Genomic DNA, 19839 nt, shown 5'->3' on the forward strand with positions numbered 1-19839 from the left:
AAGCAAAATAGCGTTTATGTCGGAAAAACAATTGTTGTTTAATAAATTATGTAAAATAAGACCTTTAAATATTGTTATAGTATATTTTTATAAATAAAAGAATATCAGTCATTTAAAGTTTTTTATTTAATTTTTCTATTTTACCAATATCTCGAGATATAAAATGTTCGGTAATGGCGCCCCACCGTGGGGCAGCTCACAAGCGTGGTGATCAATGCTCGTTCTCTGTATGAGAGGCCTGCAGTGGGACAGTTACAGGCTGGTGTTATTAACAGCTTCGGTAATGGCACCCCACCGTGGGGCAGCTCACAAGCGTGGTGATCAATGCTCGTTCTCTGTATGAGAGGCCTGCAGTGGGACAGTCACGGGCTGGTGTTGGCGCCCACCGTGGGGCACTTGTAATTAGTCTTATTTTCTCTATCCTTCTTGTGGTAAGTTAGGAGTTTGTTCTGTTCCGTTCTGTATTAGTTCTTCTTGTTTCTGTTAACACAGAGAATACTAATAAACTTCTGTGAAATATGAATTTCAGTGGAAATTCAATATAATTAACTAAAGTGTGAAATTAAATGGATATCAGGAAATAGAGAGGCGTAATTTCTTTCGAAGGTAGGGAACAAACGATTTTCTAACCATATTTTATTTGAAAAGTAACAGGTATATCTCAATATACCACAACGCCATCTAGTCTTTAACTTGGCGAAACAACTGTTAACAAATTTGGCAGTACTCTAGTCACTAACTAAAACAAAACTCGAAAGTAATTGCGTGAGTTTGTTATCTCATCACGCCCAAACGGCTGGACCGATTTCGATAAAATTTAGTTATCATCCATTAATTAATCTATACTAATATATAAAGCTGAAGAGTTTGTTTGTTTGTTTGAACGCGCTAATCTCAGGAACTACTGGTCCAAATTGAAAAATTATTTTTGTGTTGAATAGACCATTCATCGAGGAAGGCTTTAGGCTATAAACCATCACGCTGCGACTAATAGGAGCGAAGATACAATGGAAAATGTGAAAAAAGCAGGGCAGGCATTAATCATAACTTATATCTTCTACCCACGGGGACGAAGTCGCGGGCAACAGCTAGTAGGTAATATTTTTGCAGCTAGTTGAATATATTTCCAACATAATTTATATCACAGTTACCGAGTGCTTGGTGATCTGGTGTGTCCTTAGGCTGGATAGCTGCGTGAAGGTGGCGCCACAGTCGCACGCATGTGGTCGCGGGCCCGATTGAGATCGCACGTGGACTTTTAACACGCTCTTGCGCTGGAATTATTATAGGTATAAGTTATTATAAATGCGATAGTTTGTTTTTATGCATATTTTTTATACTTTCACGCAAAAACAAAATAACCCATTTCGACGAAACTTTGGACATACGTAGTTTATAACCTGGACTAACAAGTTTTTAAAAATAAAATAATAAATGCGGACAACATCACATACATTGTTCTGAACCCAAAGTAAGTTGCTAAAGCACTCGTGTTATGGAATTCAGATACAACGAAGGTACCACAAACACCCAGACCCGAGACAATGTAGAAATTTGAATATTTATATTCAAATATCGGGGATCGAACCCGGGACCTCAGAGCTAGCGACTCCTCGAAACCGGTGCGTACGCCACTCAACCACGGAGGTCGTCAAATCGTCAAATGTTTTTATGTGTGAGAATCGCAGAATCACTTTTACATGTGCCTTTTTTGAGAACGCTGGAATCGACATCTCCTATCTGACTACCCTGAGAATATATGTCGAAACAAACTCAGGGGTCACAGAATCCGACTAGTCCTAGCTAGTACTAGGTGGAGAGGCCGACGCTCTCTACACGTCGGCCACCGAGACGAAGGAAGCTGTCGGTATCTATTGGCCGACGGTGGCCGGCGATGGTGTGTGTTGAAATGCTGCACTTTGGCACTGCCGCGCGTGTACTAATACAACAAGAACGCTGTTAGCGGTTCAGGTTTAGTCAGTAAGAGTCTGACCCTACCCGCTAAATTTAAATTTTGATCTAACAAATCTTTAATAGAAAATTGTTTTTAATGTTTTAATACCTAATTATCAATTTTACAATTTATAGTTTTATTAATTTGTTAAGTATGTTAGCTATTTATAAATAGAAGGAATTTACTTTTGTCATACCTATTGAATTTTGTATTTTGTACGCCCGTGTGGACAAAACATGTAAGGACGTAACACTATTGTACCATCTTGCTTGCAAACCTGTTTGTGCTGCATACTCATGCTTTTTACAAATAAATGATCTTTATCTCACATTTCATTATCCTCCCCCGAGGAAGTGGGCGTCTTTGAGGATTCCTAACCTAACCAAGAAAAGAAAAGGGTTCGAAGCATCATTCATCCCTACTAATATTATAAATGCGAAAGTAACTCTGTCTGTCTGTCTGTTTCGCTTTCACGCCTAAACCACTAAACAGATTTTAATGAAATTTGATACAGAGATAGAGTTGACCTTGAGAAAGAACATAGGATAGTTTTTATCCCGGACTTTTGAAGAGTTCTCTTGGAATCGCGATATGACCGACCTCGACGCGGGAGAAGCCGCGGGCGAAATGCTAGTCAGAAATAAAAAGTAAAATAAGTACTCACAGCCTTATTTTCGTCCTGGCAGCCACCCCGCTGATGGTGCCTCCAGGTATGAGATCGCAACGCGTCGCGACTGCTGTAGCGGCGGCGGCAGCGCGCGCAGGGGAACGGCCGCGGCTGGGCGTGGGCAGAGCTCAGGTGGCCCGACAGGGACGAGGACGAGGGCAGCCGCAGGGGGCAGAGGGGGCACGCGTGGCTGAAGGGAGGGAGAGACGAGACGAATCTTTAGCAGGTGTTTTTCAAACGGTGTATGAAGGATTGCAACGCAGTGCCATACACCGACACAAAAACGCGGATGACGTAGCACGGCGGTTCAGGTTCAGTCAGTAAGAGTCTAACACTACACATTTCCTCCCCCGAGGGAGTGGCTGTCCATGAGGATTCGTCCGCTTTACCAAAAATAAATGTTTTTTTAAACGACTCCCGCATCCAAGGCACTTAATCCTTGTGTCGCGGGGGGTCACACGCACAAAGACACCCAGACTCAGGACAAGCATTCGAGGATCACACAAATGTCTATCCTACGCGGGGATCGAACCCGCGACCTGTCGCGCTCAATGGGTTCATTATTCATTTATTTAATATTAAACTGTTTGTAATAATACTGTTTACTTTTACATAAAACCTCACAAAAATGTTTGCACAGTTTGTCAGTTCGTTGGCGTGGTGACCTCAAGCACTTGGCCATCTGTGCAGTCCATTAATAGATTACTAAGAGTCACTTACTTGTAAGATGACGCATCTCTATGACGTTTCGCTTTCTTGAAGTGTATTCTTAAAGTGTCCTGTGGAATAAACAATCAAAAATTAATACATTAAAAAATCAAAATACTCAGATTTTTTATAGTTTTAAATTGCATTGTCATCGGGTTTGAAGCTACCCTGAAAATTTCATCCTGCTAGCTTATCGGGAAGGGCCTCAAAATTGAGTTGCAAAAATCCAACCGGAACGACAAACAAGAAAGTGTTATAAAAAACGTGGGAAAAATTAGGCACACCGTCTAAATTCTCAAGATGAAAGTCCTGCCCAGTTTTGGAAACTATCCCAAGTGAGGCTGAAATCTATACTAATATATAAATCTGAAGAGTTTGTTTGTTTGTTTGAACGCGCTAATCTCACGGGTTCAAATTGAAAAATTATTTTTGTGTTGAATAGACCATTCATTGAGGAAGGTTTTAGGCTATAAACCATCACGTTGCGACTAACGGGAGTGAAAAAACAGAAAACTTATATTTATCTTCTAACCACGAGGACGAAGTCGCGGGCAACAGCTAGTGTTGTATAATTTATGGGAAGAAAAATTACGGGGGTTTTATAGTATAGGTTGACTGTTGCCCCACCCTGAGCCCAAGGCTGGGATCGCCTATGCACAAGACACACAGACTCAGGACAAGCATTCGTGGATCACACAAACGCTTGTCCAACGCGGGACTCAAACTAACACATCGTTCAGTGGGTTTGACCTAACCTTAACCACTCGGATATCTACGGCGGCCATTTTAATAGGGATGATGACTTGGTATAAAAATAAAAAATCTCATTAGTCCCTCACTTAGATAATTGAAAAGTATGAGACACGTATTTTTTCCTTTTTCAGAAAAACTAGAATTGACAAAGATTAACTGCTTTAAAGTTTAGGAGAGGGGGCTTGTGACGTAACGATATGGTAAAATTTATACACAATCGTGACGTGACGCCTAAGTTTCATTCACTGTAATTTGGTCAATTTTTCTTTGCGGGACAAATAAATAAATACGTATCCATTATTATACAGAAAATTACAAGAGGGACACTGCAAAAAAAATTGTCGTCATCCCTATTGTACTCACCGGGGATTTGAACCTGACATCGCACTCCACACAGTAATAATCCTTCCGTTCATGAACAGCCTGTACGTGTTTCTTCAATAACGATGGATAGATGAATTTCTTTTCGCACTGATCGCATTCTAAACGTTTCGATTTATCATGGCGCCTGCAATAAAAATATAAAATATTCCACAACTGTCACACAACGCCATCTAGTGTCAAACTAAGCACAACTTGTATTATGAGTACTAGACAACTGATAGACATACTTATATATTTCAAAATACATACATATCTATATTAATAAATAAAGCTGAAGAGTTTGTTTGTTTGTTTCTTTGAACGCGCTAATCTCAGGAAATACTGGAACTATTCAGCAACAGCTAGTACTTATACACGGTGATTTTTTAGTCGTCTTAAAAAAAAAAAACCCAGTTCATGTATCCGACGTAAAATATCCCTAGGCGCGATTTTTTTTTTTATCATCAACTAAGATAATAATTACGAAGAAAATTAAACAAGAGAAATCTGAAATATACTCTTAAAAATGATAAAAACGCCGCCGCCCGCGCCCCTCACCATTGTTACAAGGCTCGGACCGCGCTCGCAACAGAGCTGTGTTTCTAAAAAACTATGAATTGCGTCATAATATTGAATAAAAATTGCATTTAATTTTTTTTCGAATCTCATAAAAACCTATTTTTTTATCATGAACGTGTTCTAGTCATTGGATACATGAACTGGGCTGCTTTTGTAAGACGACAAAAAATCGTGGTGTATACTCACATATTAACTAACTGAGACGAACCTTCTGAGTCTATGTGTGTTTATATGTGTGTGTGTGTATATATACTCACATATTATGCACCCTGAGTGACACCAGACTTCCGAACACCTTCCCGCAGTGCTCACACTCATGTCTCTCTCCCGAGTGTGTTATCTTCACGTGACGCTGTATAACTGTTCTTTTACTACACACAAACAAACATGCATGTTATGTTACAGTCTTGGTGTGTTTGTCACGCCAACTCTTGAACGGCTGGTCTAATTAAGATGAATTTATTTATGATGAATTATATTTGCAGTTTCAACTGACACAAACGCAAAAAATCTCAATGTCTATATGACTATCTTTTTTATTTTATTTATTACACATAAAGTGATATTTTCAAAAGTACAATGGAAAAAATCAAACCCGAAACAGGACTCGAACCAGCGACTACTTGCTAAAAGAAGCCAACTTCTTTATCAAGATCAAAAACAACAAATAATCGAAAAAAAAAAAACATTCTTTTTTTTAACAATTCAACAATTTATACAACAGCGGGCCTTATTAGGACCCCTTTATACAACGGACCCAAATAAGGCCAGGCTGGTTGTAAAAAGGCCCTTACTTGGTTGTGAACTGGCATTTATCGCAGCTGTACGTTGTTGGCGCTGACGTGTGGGTGATGGCGTGGTGTTCAAGCAGATGCTGTCTTGACAGACGCACCTGACCGCATAACTTGCATTGGTATCTATGAATTAAACCATACTTAATCTATACTAATATTATAAAGAGGAAAGATTTCTATGTTTGATTGTCTATACTAATATATAAAGTCGAAGAGTTTATTTGTTTGTTTGAACGCGCTACTCTCAGGAACTACTGGGTCAAATTGAAAAATTATTTTTGTGTTGAATAAACCATTAATCGATCAAGGTTTTACGCTATAAACCATCACGCTGTGACTAATAGGAGCGAAGATACAATAGAAAATGTGTAAAAAACAGGGCAGGTATAAATCATAATGATATCTTCTAACCACGCGGACGAAGTCGCGGGCAACAGTTAGTATTGCAAGTGCGAAAGTATACAGCCTTGGCCAAAAGTATTGAGCACCTTACAAATTTCGCTCGTTCACGGAAAGAATGGGAGTAAACCAAATCTATTGTTGAAGAATTCATTTGTCGGCCATCTACAAAGGTTTAAACGATGACCCACGCCGCACAGCTAGCAATAAAACACCTGGGTGCAATAAAATGTGTTTTTACAATATTTGTATTTATTTATCAGTTCGCTACCATCGCTCGTTGTGAACACATCCAGTGATCTAGTGCGCCTTTTGTATTTTATTTCAGAAGTTTTAAGTGTTATCGTTGCAATATGCCAAAACAAAACGAACTTTCTTTAGAAAAACGTGTGCAGATACAGCTTCTGTATGAGCAAGGGAAATCACAAGTAGAGATTTCTAAAACTGTGAAATGTTCGCGCCGATCCGTGCAATATGCTATTCAGCGATTCTCTACTACCGGATCACATGAAAATAGACCGAGAACCGGGCGCAAACGCATCACCATAGACCGCCAAGATCGTCAGTTACTGAGAGAGTCGTTAAGAAATAGGAAAAAAACATCTTCAGAGCTCGCTGCTGAGTTGTCGGAACAAATTTCTGCTCGAACTACTCGCAGAAGACTTCAAGAAGCTGGTCTGAAAGGCTGTAAAGCTAGGAAGAAGCCATGGCTCTCCGATAACAACAAAAAAGCTCGATTGAAATGGGCTTTAAAACACCGAACTTTCACCGCTGAAGATTGGTCAAATGTTGTGTGGTCAGACGAATCAAACTTTGAGGTGAGTAAGTCAATTTAATGCCCTGATACAATTTTATAAAATGTTTTAAAAACCAAACGCATAGTTGAATTTATTTTAGTTTTACGGAACTCAATATTTTTCTCTTTATTGCAGATTTTTGGTACACCTGGTGTGACCTTTGTGCGTCGCCGTGTGGGCGAAGAATTTAAGCCAGAGTGTGTGATCCCAACAGTTAAACACGGTGGAGGCAGCATAATGGTCTGGGGTTGCATGACCGATTCTGGAGTTGGCGAATTGTTCGTGTGTGAGGGTCGCATGGACTCTACTAAGTACATAAATGTACTAGAAACTGCATTACTGCCTTCATCCACGCAACTTTTTGGCGACACCAATATGGATGGTGTCAAATTCCAGCAGGATAACGCGCCATGCCACAAATCTGCACGCACTATGAGATGGTTTCGGGAAAATAACACGGAACTGCTTGACTGGCCAGCTCAGTCTCCAGATCTGAACCCCATAGAACATTTATGGGGTTTATTAAAGCGCAGGGTTAGGCGCCACACAATTAACAACAAAGAAGATTTAAAACGCTGCCTGCGTCTAGAATGGAACTCGATTACTGTTGACGACTGTAAAAAACTTGTCAACTCTATACCAAAAAGAATTTCTGCCGTAATTAAGGCAAAGGGTGGACCCACAAAATATTAATTTTCTATTAATAAATAGTAAAATAAACCCATATAAAACGTTTTGTTTTATTTTTATTTGATACTCCGCATAAAACTGAAAGATATCATGGGTGCTCAATACTTTTGGCCAAAGCTGTATCTGTCTGTCTGTCTGTCTCTAACTGCATAAGTGAATCAATCACAGTTTTAGCTACGCTTGACACGTTTGGTCCGTAGATGGGCGACCATCTTTGTAATGACGAGTTCCTCCGTGTTTCGGAAGGCACATTAAATTGTGGCTCCCGGCTGTTATTCATACATCTTTGACAATCGTTACAGGTAGTCAGAAGCTAGAAAGTCTGACAACCAGTCTAACTAATGGGTATCGTGTTGTCTGTAACTGGGTTGAGGAGGTCAGCTAGGCAGTCGCTCCTTGTAAAACACTGGTACTTAGCTGAATCCGGTTAGACTGGAAGCCGACCCCAACATAGTTGGGAAAAGGCTAGGATGATGATGAATACAAGTATCCACTTACCTAGTTGTGTGTGACTTAATATGGCCTCTCAAAGACACTGGGCTCTTACAATATTGTGTGCATATATCACACTGGTAAGTCCCGTTCTCCTAAAATCAAAACAAACATGACATCCTTGTCGTCACAATTGGGTAACTACATTGGCAACGTACGGGCCAACGAATCGAATTGAAATAAATACTTTACGGTTTTTTCGGAAAGCAAAAAATAAACTCCATTACGGAGGCTACACTGTCAGTTCGTCTGTCACCAGGTTGTATCTCATGAACCGTGATAGGTACACAATTGAAAATTTTACAGATATTGTGTTTCTGCTGCTTATACACGGTGATTTTTTAGTCGTCTTACAAAAGCAGCCCAGTTCATGTATCCGAAGTAAAATAACCCTAGGCGCGATTATTTTTTTTTATCATCAACTAAGATAATAAGTACGAAGAAATTTTAAACAAAAGAAATCTGAAATTTACTCTTAAAAATGATAAAACCGCCGCCGCCCGCGCCCCTCGCCATTGTTACAAGGCTCGGACCGCGCTCGCAACAGAGCTGTGTTTCTAAAAAACTACGAATTGCATCATAATTTTGAAATTTATTCAAATCACATAAATACCTATTTTTTTATCATGAACGTGTTCTAGTCATTGGATACATGAACTGGGCTGCTTTTGTAAGACGACTAAAAAATCATGGGGTACAAGAACAAATACTAAAAGTAAAGAGCGTGGTAAAGCAAGACTTATCCCAGGGGACACAGAAGGACGAACAACACATTTTTAAAAGAGTGGAACCGTGCCACTAGAGTCATTATTGTAACGTTCTCAAAAGTGCCTGGAAAACGACCTACTTGAAATAAAACCTTTTGATTTTGAGGGTAATAATAATAATAATAACGTGTTGCCACTGGCCTGTTGGTCTAGTGGTTAGTGACACTGACTGCTTTACCAGAGGTCGACGGTTCGATTCAGACCAAGAACAAATGTTTATGTGATGAGCACGATCATTTGTTCTGTGTCTGGGTGTAATACATATACAAATAACTCACCACTCTGTGTTTCTCCATATGGGAGAGCAAAACTTGCTCAAAATTAAAACCTTTCACACATTTCTCGCATTTATAAGGTGACCTTATATATGATTCTGTTAAAGCTTTGTCGGCCATCTCTGAAAGTACCTGGAAATAACACTAACATTATTAACTAGCTGTCCCGGCGAACAACATACCGCAATTTATTAATATTATACAATTATTATTTATAGCAATATTAATTTGTCTAAATTGCTATTCTGCCCTCTTCCTCTCTCCTATATTTTTTGCGTGCCCAACAGGGTCCATATTGAACTCTAACTGCTATTTATTTTCTACCATCTCTGTAACATATGGAATGCAATAAATGATTTCGTATGAGGAAAAAAAACCCACGTTTTTAAATAGAACTCCTATAAAATTTTAAAATTGCATTGTCATCGGGTTTGAAGCTACCCTGGAAATTTCAGCCTGTTAGCTTATTGGGAAGTGCCTCAAAATTGAGTTGCAAAAATCCAACCGGAACGACATACAAACAAGAAAGTGAGTGTATAAAAACGTGGGACTAGCTGACCCAGCAAACGTTGTTTTGCCTAATAAATTATTTCTAGTTGTATGTATTTTTAGTGCCACATTATAAAAAAGAATAAAAACAAACAATTTCGTCCAAAAAATAAAATATATTTTTAGTGTGAGCAACCCTTATCACTTAGGGGTATGAAAAATAGATGTTCTATTCTCAGACCTACCCAATATGTATACAAAATTTCTTAAAAATCGGTCGAACTTATTCGGAGGACTACGGTTACTAACATCGTGACACGGGAATTTTATATACAAGTATGTTTATCAGTCGTCCAGTACTCATAATACAAGTTTTGCTTAGTTTGAGACTAGATGGCGTTGTGTGAAACATGGTACATTATAGTATTGCCAGTTCAATAAATTCGACAGATTTGGTCTGAATTCTCAAAGTACCTGTTCTTTGGTGAGCTTTATAACTAGATATTCTTCCGTCTCCTGAACCATTCTAGAAGAGAATCCCTCTCTGATTTCCTTCTTTTTCTTTCTCTTGCCACATTCTTGAGGAAACTCTAGTTTTATTTCTATTTCTTCTTTTATTTCCGGTTCAAGTTTATCCTGCGACAATATTTGATATGTTATTCATTGGGCCTGTCCGTCATGGGTTTGATTGATAGACAGGACATTTTTTTTTAATAAGCTAGATCATTTGTTCTGTGCAGTGCCGGCGTAAGGGCCACTGACACCCCGGGCGAAAATATTGTGGCGCCCACTTGAGGGAAGCAATATCAAGTGTTAGTTTTTTGCTGATCCCAAGTAAAATTATATTAAGAATTTCATCTTTCCTTTAGCGTTACGTTTGGCGGTGGAAGTATTCCACCTCTAGCGTAGAGCACAGTTCTGAGGGTTTGCGCCAGGAGAGGCAAGAGACTCCAAGTTCAGACCTTGGCGCCGCACAGAATTTGTCGCCCTGGGCCATCGCCCCATCACTCCCCCCCCTAACGCCGGCACTGGTTCTGTGCTTGAGATTATCTGAAGAGAATTTTATTATCCCTGATTTAAAAAAAAACAATCGTTATAACTTAGGGGAAGCCAAACGAGCGAAACCAGAATTTAGTGAGTTGTGAGTTTCGAAGTTTCTGCTGCATTTCGTTTCATATAAAAATAATGCAGTTTGTACCACACGACGACGAAAAATGAGTTGTCTGCCGACTCACGCGCATAAACTCGATCACATTTCTGTTGGGCCTCCGTTCTGTTGTCCACATAACAGCCTCTCACTATTGAGTGGGTTTACCCAGCTGCTTATCTTCTGAATATGCTTCATAAATACACAATAATTTCAATGGATCCATCGGACTTGATGACACAAACACCCCGTACCAACGCTGGATAGTAACTGAATAAATTACGTTTGTCCGGCAGCTCAAGAGAAATTCAGTTGCAAGTCAAATAAATGACCGAAAATACGCGACTACCAACTCATAAAATCACTTTCATTTGGCTTGACCCTTGCCTACTTAAAATAAATTAGACCGATGACACATTGAGTATAAAAATGTGGGAATTAAAAGGAAAACTGACCTCATTTCTCCTCTTTAACTCTTGGAACATCACCAATGGCATCTCATCATCATCATTTGAATGATCATCACCATAATCCTGTGGCTCATTAAATTCCTGGTCTTCTGCGTCAGGATAATTAATTTCTGACCTAAATATTCTTAAATCCATTATTAAAGGAATTTCCTCACATTTAATATTCTGTAATTAATTAAAAAGTTTTTTTAATTGAGCATAAATAGAGAATTGTGGAAGGATTTGGGGGAGGCCTGTGCCCAGCAGTGGGACACAGTAGTCTATAGAAAAAAAATAGTAAAAATAATAATATTAATAAATAACTTTATTGTACAGACCTGATAAAGCATATTATTTGCTTTCTGGCATTGTATAGAGAACTTCACACATTTATTCATTAACCAGCGGCATTGTATACAGATGTACATGTCCCAATCCATTTTAATCTGTAATTTAAAAAAACATTTCTTTATGTATTTAAAAAAAGTAAAGAATCTTGGTGTCTTTCAGTATAGCAGCTCAGTTTCAAAAATGGAATACAAATGAAAATCAATGACAATCAACAGTAATGATTATTAAATCTATACTTTTAATATATAAAGCTGAAGAGTTTGTTTGTTTGAACGCGCTAATCTCTGGAACTAGTGGTTTAAATTGAAAAAACCTTTTGTGCAAAAAAAATTTTTGCAAATTTCTGTTGACCAAGAATGCTTGTCCTGAGTCTAGGTGTTGTTGCGCACGTGATTTGTATGTTTGTAAAAATCACCGAAAACACAAGGATAAAATTCCTTACTGCGAGAGTCATTTTTTTAACACAGTAAAACGTTAAAAATTCCCAGAGAAAAATGACTCCAAGAGTGTTATCTAATTGAGCGAAGCAATTTAACTATTTCATCACGGCGTCCTTCACATACCTTCAAATCACAGGCAAAAAGACACCCAAACTTAGCATTTATGGATAAAACAAAAAAATTCTTAATTAAAAAAAAATACCTTGCAAAAATCAAAAGAAGATGGGTTTATAAACAATAATAAAAATATAACCTCTTCGATAAATCGTTGATATAAGTTAATTTCTGCCAGAGCCATGGGAAATACCCGCTCTGAGCTTCGAAGACACGCCCGACATATTTCCTTCATATTAGAAACACTAAAACTATTGTATTCAGTCATTTTGAGTTAATATTTTATATCATGGAACATTTTTCCAAAGCGTCGAGATATAATTTTAGTGATGCACTATGTTTGTTATTGAACTTATTGTATCTGACCACAGAGTATATTGTATATTTACGGACGTTTGACATGCAAGTAAAGTAAGGTTTTTTGTTTTATGTTTGTGTATATTAACAATAATTTATTGTCGTGCAAATTTTGTCTATCATAAAGATATGCGATTTTTTTCCGACATGCATTGGTTTTTGTATCTGCATTTTTAACCGATAATCATTAATTCAATGTACGGTTTTTGATTATTCATGTATAATAAAAGACGTTGTGATTGTTTTGGTATTATAACATATTTTCGTTCTTCTAAGGCTTCTAACTAATGTTGAAAACCGGCACGAAAGTTGAATAATTTTATTTAATGAAGGGAATCCATATAAAAATCTTAAAAAGGTACAAGTACTTAATAAGTCTATCTCACCATTCTCACCCAAGCCCATTTCGTACGGTGTCATTTTTCGAGTTAATATTAGCTTCATATGAACTGAAAAATGCCTCTCTACTGCTCACAAATAGATAGATAATTTTCTATTGCCCTCTAGAACGTCACAAACTTAACCTCCCTTTTTAATATCATTACCTATAGCTGTAGGTGAAAGCTAAAAGACCGTAAGTCCATTTTTTGTCATTTTTATGTTTTAAATTATTTTTATTCAGAATACCAGGATTGATCAAATGGTAAAAGATATTAAGTCCAACGGCCGCTTATTTCGCAGATGTAATATTTTGAATAACATTAAGTCCCTAGACATGAATATGGGTATGAACATTTTTAATGAGCTCTACTGAATACTAAGACTTCATAAAATGTGACCTAAGATTCTTCACATTCCACCTACAGATAGATAGAACACTACACGTGTCCTGAAATAAGCGTAATACTGTAATTAAAATTTTAATAATAATAAAAATTCATTTAATCACCATTTAAATAGGTTTCATAAAAAACTCTCAATAAACGTTGGCGTAATAATAATAAGATTAAATCATTTATTATCAGGCTACTGAGGCCTAAGGAACATAAAAAAAAATGATAGACCTGTTTATTAAAGTAAATTGTGTGCTTATTAATCTATACTAATGTATAAAGCTGAAGAGTTTGTTTGTTTGTTTGAACGCGCTAATCTCAGGAACTACTGGTTCAAATTGAAAAAAATATTTTTGTGTTGAATAGACCATTCATCGGTTTTAGGTTAAGATACAATGGAAAATGTGGAAAAAACAGGGTAGATATAAATCTTAACTTATCTCTTCTAACCACGCGGACGAAGTCGCGGGCAACAGCTAGTATTATATATTAAGCATTACAAAATTATATTACAATATACATTTACTTAAGACTTACTTCGCTTTCTATGTAAGAAAGAGAAAAATTGACAATTTGAACCAGTAGTTCCTGAGATTAGCGCGTTTAAACAAACAAACTCTTCAGCTTTATATAATAAGTAAATAAGTAAAGATGTAAGAAATATATATGTATGTATAGATATGTGTTTATATTGGTATTTTACTTATTTATTTTACATGGATGTATTTTTATTGCTGTTTTGTGTATGTATTTATGTATTTAATATATTCTAAAAGTATTCAACGGCCAACAGGGCGTCTACCTGTTTGTCGTCCCAGATACGCTCTCTTCACACCGCGATCTTCTCCCATCCTTTCAACGTGGACGAGCCAACGGAGTCTGTGAGCTTTTATTTCTCCCATAATGTTGGCGATGGCTGCGAGTTCTTCAATTTCGGAGTTTTTTCGGCGTCGGGCCTCTGCACAGGTCCCAAGATTTTGCAGGACCTGCTTTCTTTCTGTATTCAGAATCCAGGCCTCAGTCAGTGTCCGGGCCTCACAGCCGTACATCAATATGGGCCTTATTATAGTTTTATAAATTCTTTATACAGTATCTGTACTGTATCGAGTGATACAGTTGAGGCGGATCTTCGGGCGCTTCACGCCGATGACTGGCGAGAAGTGGCCAAGGATCGGGTAAAGTGGCGCTCTCTCGTATCAGAGGCCAAGAAACAATTTGGGTCGCTGAGCCAACAGAGTAAGTATAGGTATTAAGACAACTAATGAAAATATGTTTACAGAGACCTTCAATCCGGTTAGCCGTCGTGGCAGCACTGTACCTGGTGACAGGTTCAGAAGCTGGTGTTGAAATAAGACGCGCTGGCTGGCTCGACCGTGTTGTTGCTTATCATAAAGAAAAGTTCATTAAAGATGTCGAGAAATTCGCACCAGTAAACATAAATGGTATGTGTCTATGTGTTAATCCGGGCTGTCTAAACACCTCATCAAAATTCAAAGGATAAAAAAAAAAAAAGTTCATTTTTGTCAGATACAAAAAACGTGTAGAACTATAACATTTAACAATTTGTGTTACCTCAGCCTCGCTACACAGAGGGCAAAGGAAAAAAACATCCGGGTAGGTTTTAGTCAATAAAAGTCTAACACTCCTTTGACACAAAATAGAAGAAGTCATTGTATGATTTCCCTTCCGAAAAAATGTGTAATTTTTCCTTTCACAGTGACATTAACGAAAGCACCACCCGACTTTGTCGACTCTCAAGAATGGGATTATAATTCTGTAATACGCCTCCTGGCGCTGATACGCGAGAGTGAGACCCCAGTACACGTGAGAAGAGAACTGCGAAGAATGCTGAAACCCACGAGAAGAATCATGATGAGCGTTAAAGAGAGCATGAAATTCTTTCCCAGTCTTAGCAAGGTAGGCTAGTCAGGTGACGGGTGCTCGCCTCATACTGGGGAGTATGAGGCGAGCAACAAACGCGAAAGTGAGCCGCTGGCCCTACTCAACGGCCGGCGGATCCCCGCGCAATGCGTACGTGCCGGTATCAAACGCGGCTGTCGTCACCGGTTAGGTTTAGTCAGTAAGAGTCTGACACTACCGTCCCAAAATTGGTGGCCATGAGGATTCATTTTGCCTTTGCTTTAACAAAAAATACGAAGGCTGGCTTTTACCTCGCTCAGAGGATTAGCATTGCCATTCAACGTGGCAATGCTGCCAGCCTTTTGGGCACACTTTAATAATATTTTAAGTTTAATAAGATTTGAATCAGTAGTTTTTTTTATACAATAATAAATAAATAAATAAATGCGGACAACATCACATACATTGTTCTGAACCCAAAGTAAGTTGCTAAAGCACTTGTGTTATGGAATCCAGATACAACGAAGGCACCACAAACACCCAGACCCGAGACAATGTAGAAAATGTGAATTTTTACATTGACCCGACCGGGGATCGAACCCGGGACCTCAGAGCTAGCGACACCTTGAAACCGGTGCGTACGCCACTCGACCAGGGAGGTCGTCATTTGAAATCGGTTTTACGTTTATGTCATGATTTCAGTTGGAATCGAATTCATTCTACTACGATATTGAGTATTATGACTCTGAGGAGCTGCCACCTCCGCCGAGGGTGCCCGAGGATGAGGTAGTCGTGGTCGTCTCGAACCCAGTCGAGGCTCGCTTGCCCAGCGCTAGGATCAGTGTTAAACTGCTAAGGTAGGTAATTAAATTTCGCGTTAATTGGAGTGACGATCTGGGCCCCAATTCTGCTATTTACAATGGCCGAAATATTTAAACAAAAATAAAAGAGTGCATATGACCGTCGTGAGGCGCGATTGTAGTAAAACTTCTTTGCTATTGCCATATTTTAATAATATAGGTATTTCTATTATTATTCAATTTACCATTTTAATAAGTAATTGTTTTTTTCAAGAAACAGCGATTGCATATCAATCGTATTTGTAAACTATTTACCTATTGTCAAACCAAAAAAATATGTATAAAAAAACCGTATGGTACAGAAACGTTACCACCTCAATATATATAATACTAGCTTTTCGCCCACGGCTTCGCCCGCGTCGAGGTCGGTTATATCGCGTTTCCAAGAGAACTCTTCAAAAGTCCGACATAAAAACTATCCTATGTTCTTCCTCAAGGTCAACTCAATCTCAGTACCGAATTTCATTAAAATCAGTTCAGTGGTTTAGACGTGAAAGCGTAACAGACAGACAGACAGACAAACACGAGTTACTTTCACATTTATAATATTAGTAAGGATAAGGTTGTTTTTTTACAGGGAGATATTACTGGCTCGTGCTATAGCAGCCCGCGCTATGCCAAGCACCGAGAAATCCACAATGTAAGTCAACAAGGGCCCGATTCTGCTATTAACAATGGCCGATGAATGAATAAAACATTGGTTGGCTTAAAATAACACTTTTCGTATACTCTTAAGCATTTTTCCATCACAATAGTTGGAAATTAAGTACGAGACGTTACCCTCAAGGTCAATACAATGAATTTCTGTTGTTTTGGCAAAATGCTTATGAAATTAGAAATAATATCAAATATAATCCGATTGCCATTATTTACCGACCGTTGTAAATAGCAGGATCGGGGCCCAGACGTTGGTATTGTAGGCACGCTAGCACTGGAGTAGTGCTAGCGTGCAACATAATAAATTTAAGGTGAAGTGTCGCATTAATTAGTTAAAATACTTAGTCTGATAGTTCCAAACAATATTCCACAGTATCGTGCATATTATTCATGATTCGCTTCATGTAGCCGTTTCAGTAGATTATAATCTGTTCGACTCGGTCGCCCGCCGCGACAGCTCATGATGAAAAGCTCCGATTGAGTCCGAAACTATAATATTTAGTATTCAATTCGTCCCCAAACTACTTTTAATTTTTAGCAACCGGGCTACCAACTAGACCAGCAGGCCAGCCGCAATCGGACGTTACAGTCCTTTGATAACAAATCATACACATGTTCGCATACAATCTTGTCGCCGAAGTTGATTCGGCAGACTAAAGATAGCGATTCAAATCAAAAGTTTTCATTTCTAATAGGCCGTTTTCCGGGCACTTTTAAAACGTTACGTTACTGACTCTAGTTACACGGTTCCAAAGTGTCATTGGTTGAGGCAAGCCGAGTGGTTGAGTTCACCACGCCAAACCCACTGAGCGCGACGTGTTAGTTCGATCCCTGCGTAGGTCAAGCGTTTGTGTTCATGTGAATTGTATGTTTGTAAAATCCCCCGCGCAGTGGCGTAGCTAGGGGGGGGGCGCGCCCGGGCGCCACTATAAGGATGGCGGCAAAATTGAGAAAAGGCGGCAAATCATGTAAAATTTCGATGTTCCGCGCGTGAACGCAAACAGGTGTAACTTTACTTCGTGACGAATTAAACGAGCTTTTTTTAGATTCCTACTTTGGGCGCCAAGGTGTGTATCCCGCCCCGGGTGATGGTGGGCTCAGCTACACCACTGCCCCCGCGACAAAAAAATTAAATTCCTTAATGCGTCAGTCGCTTATTCAAAAACAACAAAAAAATAAAAAAAAATGTTTCAGACCCTGGATTCCAATGAACAAGACCAATGCTGCGGCCACTAGTGCTGCGGCCCCTAGTGCTGCGGCCCCTAGTGCTGCGGACCCTAGTGCTGGGGGCTCTACTACTGATGCCACTGATAATACTACCTAAAACATAACCAGCGGACTAAACGTGGGAATAAATCTAACTACCCACGTATTTAAATGTCATATTTTATTTATTTTTTTAGTTTTTGTAGTTGTAAACAATTTCAGCCTGCTAGCTTATCGGGAAGTGCCGCAAAATTGAGTTGCAAAAATCCGACCGGAACGACAAACAATCAGACATACAAACAAACAAGAAAGTGAGTTTATAAAAACGTGGGAAAAACATGGTTCTCATTACGTAGTACATGTAAGAATGCAAATGGTTTAGATGTGATAGCAGTAAACATATCTTCACTACATGTTATAAAACAGAAGCGCTTTTTCTGTCCCTATTTCCCCTTGTCCACTTAAACCTTTGAAACTACTCGACGGATTGTGATGCGGTTTTCTTGAATAGATAAAGTGATTTATGAGGAAGCTTTTTAAGTATAATCTAGGTATGCTTATTTTCGTACAGGAACATAGTCAATTTTAGCGATTTCAAATGCATTTAGATACTATTTTTTTACGCTTTCGTTGCAAACGCTGGCATACCTAACCGCAAGAGATACTTCAAAATAATGTTCTACAATATTGTAGGTACCCCATAAAAAGATCTACAAAATAGTCCGCAATATCTCTATCTTCTACTCACCATAACCATTTTTTGAACCCTTATCAGAATCAAAATAAAAACGACAACTATTCAATATTTCAAATTTCAAACGTTCAAAGTTCTTTAATTATGATGCAGCGATGGTATGCACCCTTATCAGAATAAAGAACGTTAAAGAAATTCTGTGGCGTGTATTAGCACTGCTCCCGAGCGAAGCAGGGGCGGGTCGCTAGTGTAAAATAAATAAGTAAAATATAAACATTAATACATACTATTAAAAATAAGTTTATTTCTTACATCTATATATTACTTAATATATAAAGCTGAAGAGTTTGTTTGTTTGTTTGAACGCGCTAATCTCAGGAACTACTGGGATAAAAAAATATTTTTGTGTTGAATAGACCATTCATCTAGGAAGGTTTTAGGCTATATACTATCACGCTGCGACTAACAGGAGCGAAGATACAATGGAAAATGTGGAAAAGACAGGGAAAATTATTCATCTTCGAGGGCTTCCGTTCAAAAATTCCTAACTTTATATCTTCTAACCACGCGGACGAAGTCGCGGGCAACAGCTAGTATCGTATACAAAAGTTTTAATTTAACTTTACCGCGGTTACTACTTACACCTATCGCCTACCTACTTCACATCTCAGCGATAGCTGACGCTGACCACAGATTGCTGTAAGTAAAACAAATGTGTGATCGCAAAAATCTTCTATTAGAAGAATGAGGAAAATGGCAAAGGATCAAACAGATGTTTCTCTAACTGTAAATGCGTTTGAACAACTTAAATAAATGTTTTAGTTAAAGTAGGTAGTGCAGGTTACCCTCAACACTTATGCGGCTTAGAGTCTTTTTTATAACTTGTTTAGGAATAGCTCACGGGTCACAGTACAAGTTCGCATCTGAAACCAACGGTACACACATCTCCCCTACAGTCTTTCATCAGTCCTCATTCATGTTTATAATAACACAAACTGCGTTATTAAAATAAGTTGAGTAAAGCAAAAAATGAATGCCACATAGAGACAATTTAAGTAAGATAATTAAAAAAAAGAAAGAAATCTAAATTAATTGCTTCATCTTCGTAGTATTTTTACTACATCAAACATTGCCAAAACATTTAATTTTGGTTAATATCATTTCGGAAATATCTCTAATCTCTAAGATTTTACAATTTAAATAA

At 38.3% G+C, this 19839-nt stretch overlaps 2 protein-coding genes across 4 annotated transcripts; one reads left to right on the forward strand and one right to left on the reverse strand.

Annotated features, from left to right (window-relative positions):
- Positions 1 to 317: 317 nt before the first annotated feature.
- LOC113508924 (zinc finger protein 43-like) lies at positions 318 to 14549 on the reverse strand. 3 transcript variants are annotated; one of them, XM_026892107.1, is made up of 13 exons: positions 14161 to 14549; positions 11662 to 11769; positions 11330 to 11509; positions 10202 to 10363; positions 9242 to 9370; positions 8203 to 8291; positions 5819 to 5941; positions 5282 to 5395; positions 4446 to 4590; positions 3342 to 3400; positions 2619 to 2811; positions 1152 to 1274; positions 318 to 480 (listed from the first exon to the last, which is right to left on the reverse strand). In XM_026892107.1, exons 2-13 carry the CDS (start codon positions 11761 to 11763, stop codon positions 418 to 420), a joined length of 1482 nt encoding a protein of 493 aa, XP_026747908.1. In that variant the 5' UTR covers positions 11764 to 11769; positions 14161 to 14549; the 3' UTR covers positions 318 to 417. The 3 variants fall into 3 exon arrangements, with proteins under 3 accessions (XP_026747908.1, XP_026747906.1, XP_026747907.1); XM_026892105.1 differs by lacking the exon at positions 14161 to 14549 and adding an exon at positions 12317 to 12582; XM_026892106.1 differs by lacking the exon at positions 14161 to 14549 and adding an exon at positions 12368 to 12581.
- Positions 14550 to 14577: 28 nt separating this feature from the next.
- LOC113508925 lies at positions 14578 to 18153 on the forward strand. The gene is made up of 5 exons (XM_026892108.1): positions 14578 to 14800; positions 15076 to 15275; positions 15921 to 16075; positions 16656 to 16718; positions 17930 to 18153. The coding sequence occupies exons 1-5, from the start codon at positions 14620 to 14622 to the stop codon at positions 18057 to 18059; spliced, it is 729 nt and encodes a 242-aa protein (XP_026747909.1). The 5' UTR covers positions 14578 to 14619; the 3' UTR covers positions 18060 to 18153.
- The last annotated feature ends 1686 nt before the right edge of the window (positions 18154 to 19839 follow it).

Source organism: Trichoplusia ni, chromosome 3 (assembly GCF_003590095.1).
Source record: "Trichoplusia ni isolate ovarian cell line Hi5 chromosome 3, tn1, whole genome shotgun sequence".
Classification (NCBI taxonomy): Eukaryota; Metazoa; Arthropoda; class Insecta; order Lepidoptera; family Noctuidae; genus Trichoplusia; species Trichoplusia ni.

Coding starts and splice junctions, on each gene's coding strand:
- LOC113508924 (XM_026892105.1), bottom strand. CDS start 12,496: ATGACTGAATACAATAGTTTTAGTGTTTCTAATATGAAGGAAATATGT. Junction 9,371..10,201: donor TAAAGCTCACCAAAGAACAG/GTACTTTGAGAA, acceptor TGTTATTTCCAG/GTACTTTCAGAGATGGCCGA. Junction 4,591..5,281: donor TCACTCAGGGTGCATAATAT/GTGAGTATATAT, acceptor TTTTTATTGCAG/GCGCCATGATAAATCGAAAC.
- LOC113508925 (XM_026892108.1), top strand. CDS start 14,620: ATGAAAATATGTTTACAGAGACCTTCAATCCGGTTAGCCGTCGTGGCA. Junction 14,801..15,075: donor CGCACCAGTAAACATAAATG/GTATGTGTCTAT, acceptor TTCCTTTCACAG/TGACATTAACGAAAGCACCA. Junction 16,076..16,655: donor ATCAGTGTTAAACTGCTAAG/GTAGGTAATTAA, acceptor GTTTTTTTACAG/GGAGATATTACTGGCTCGTG.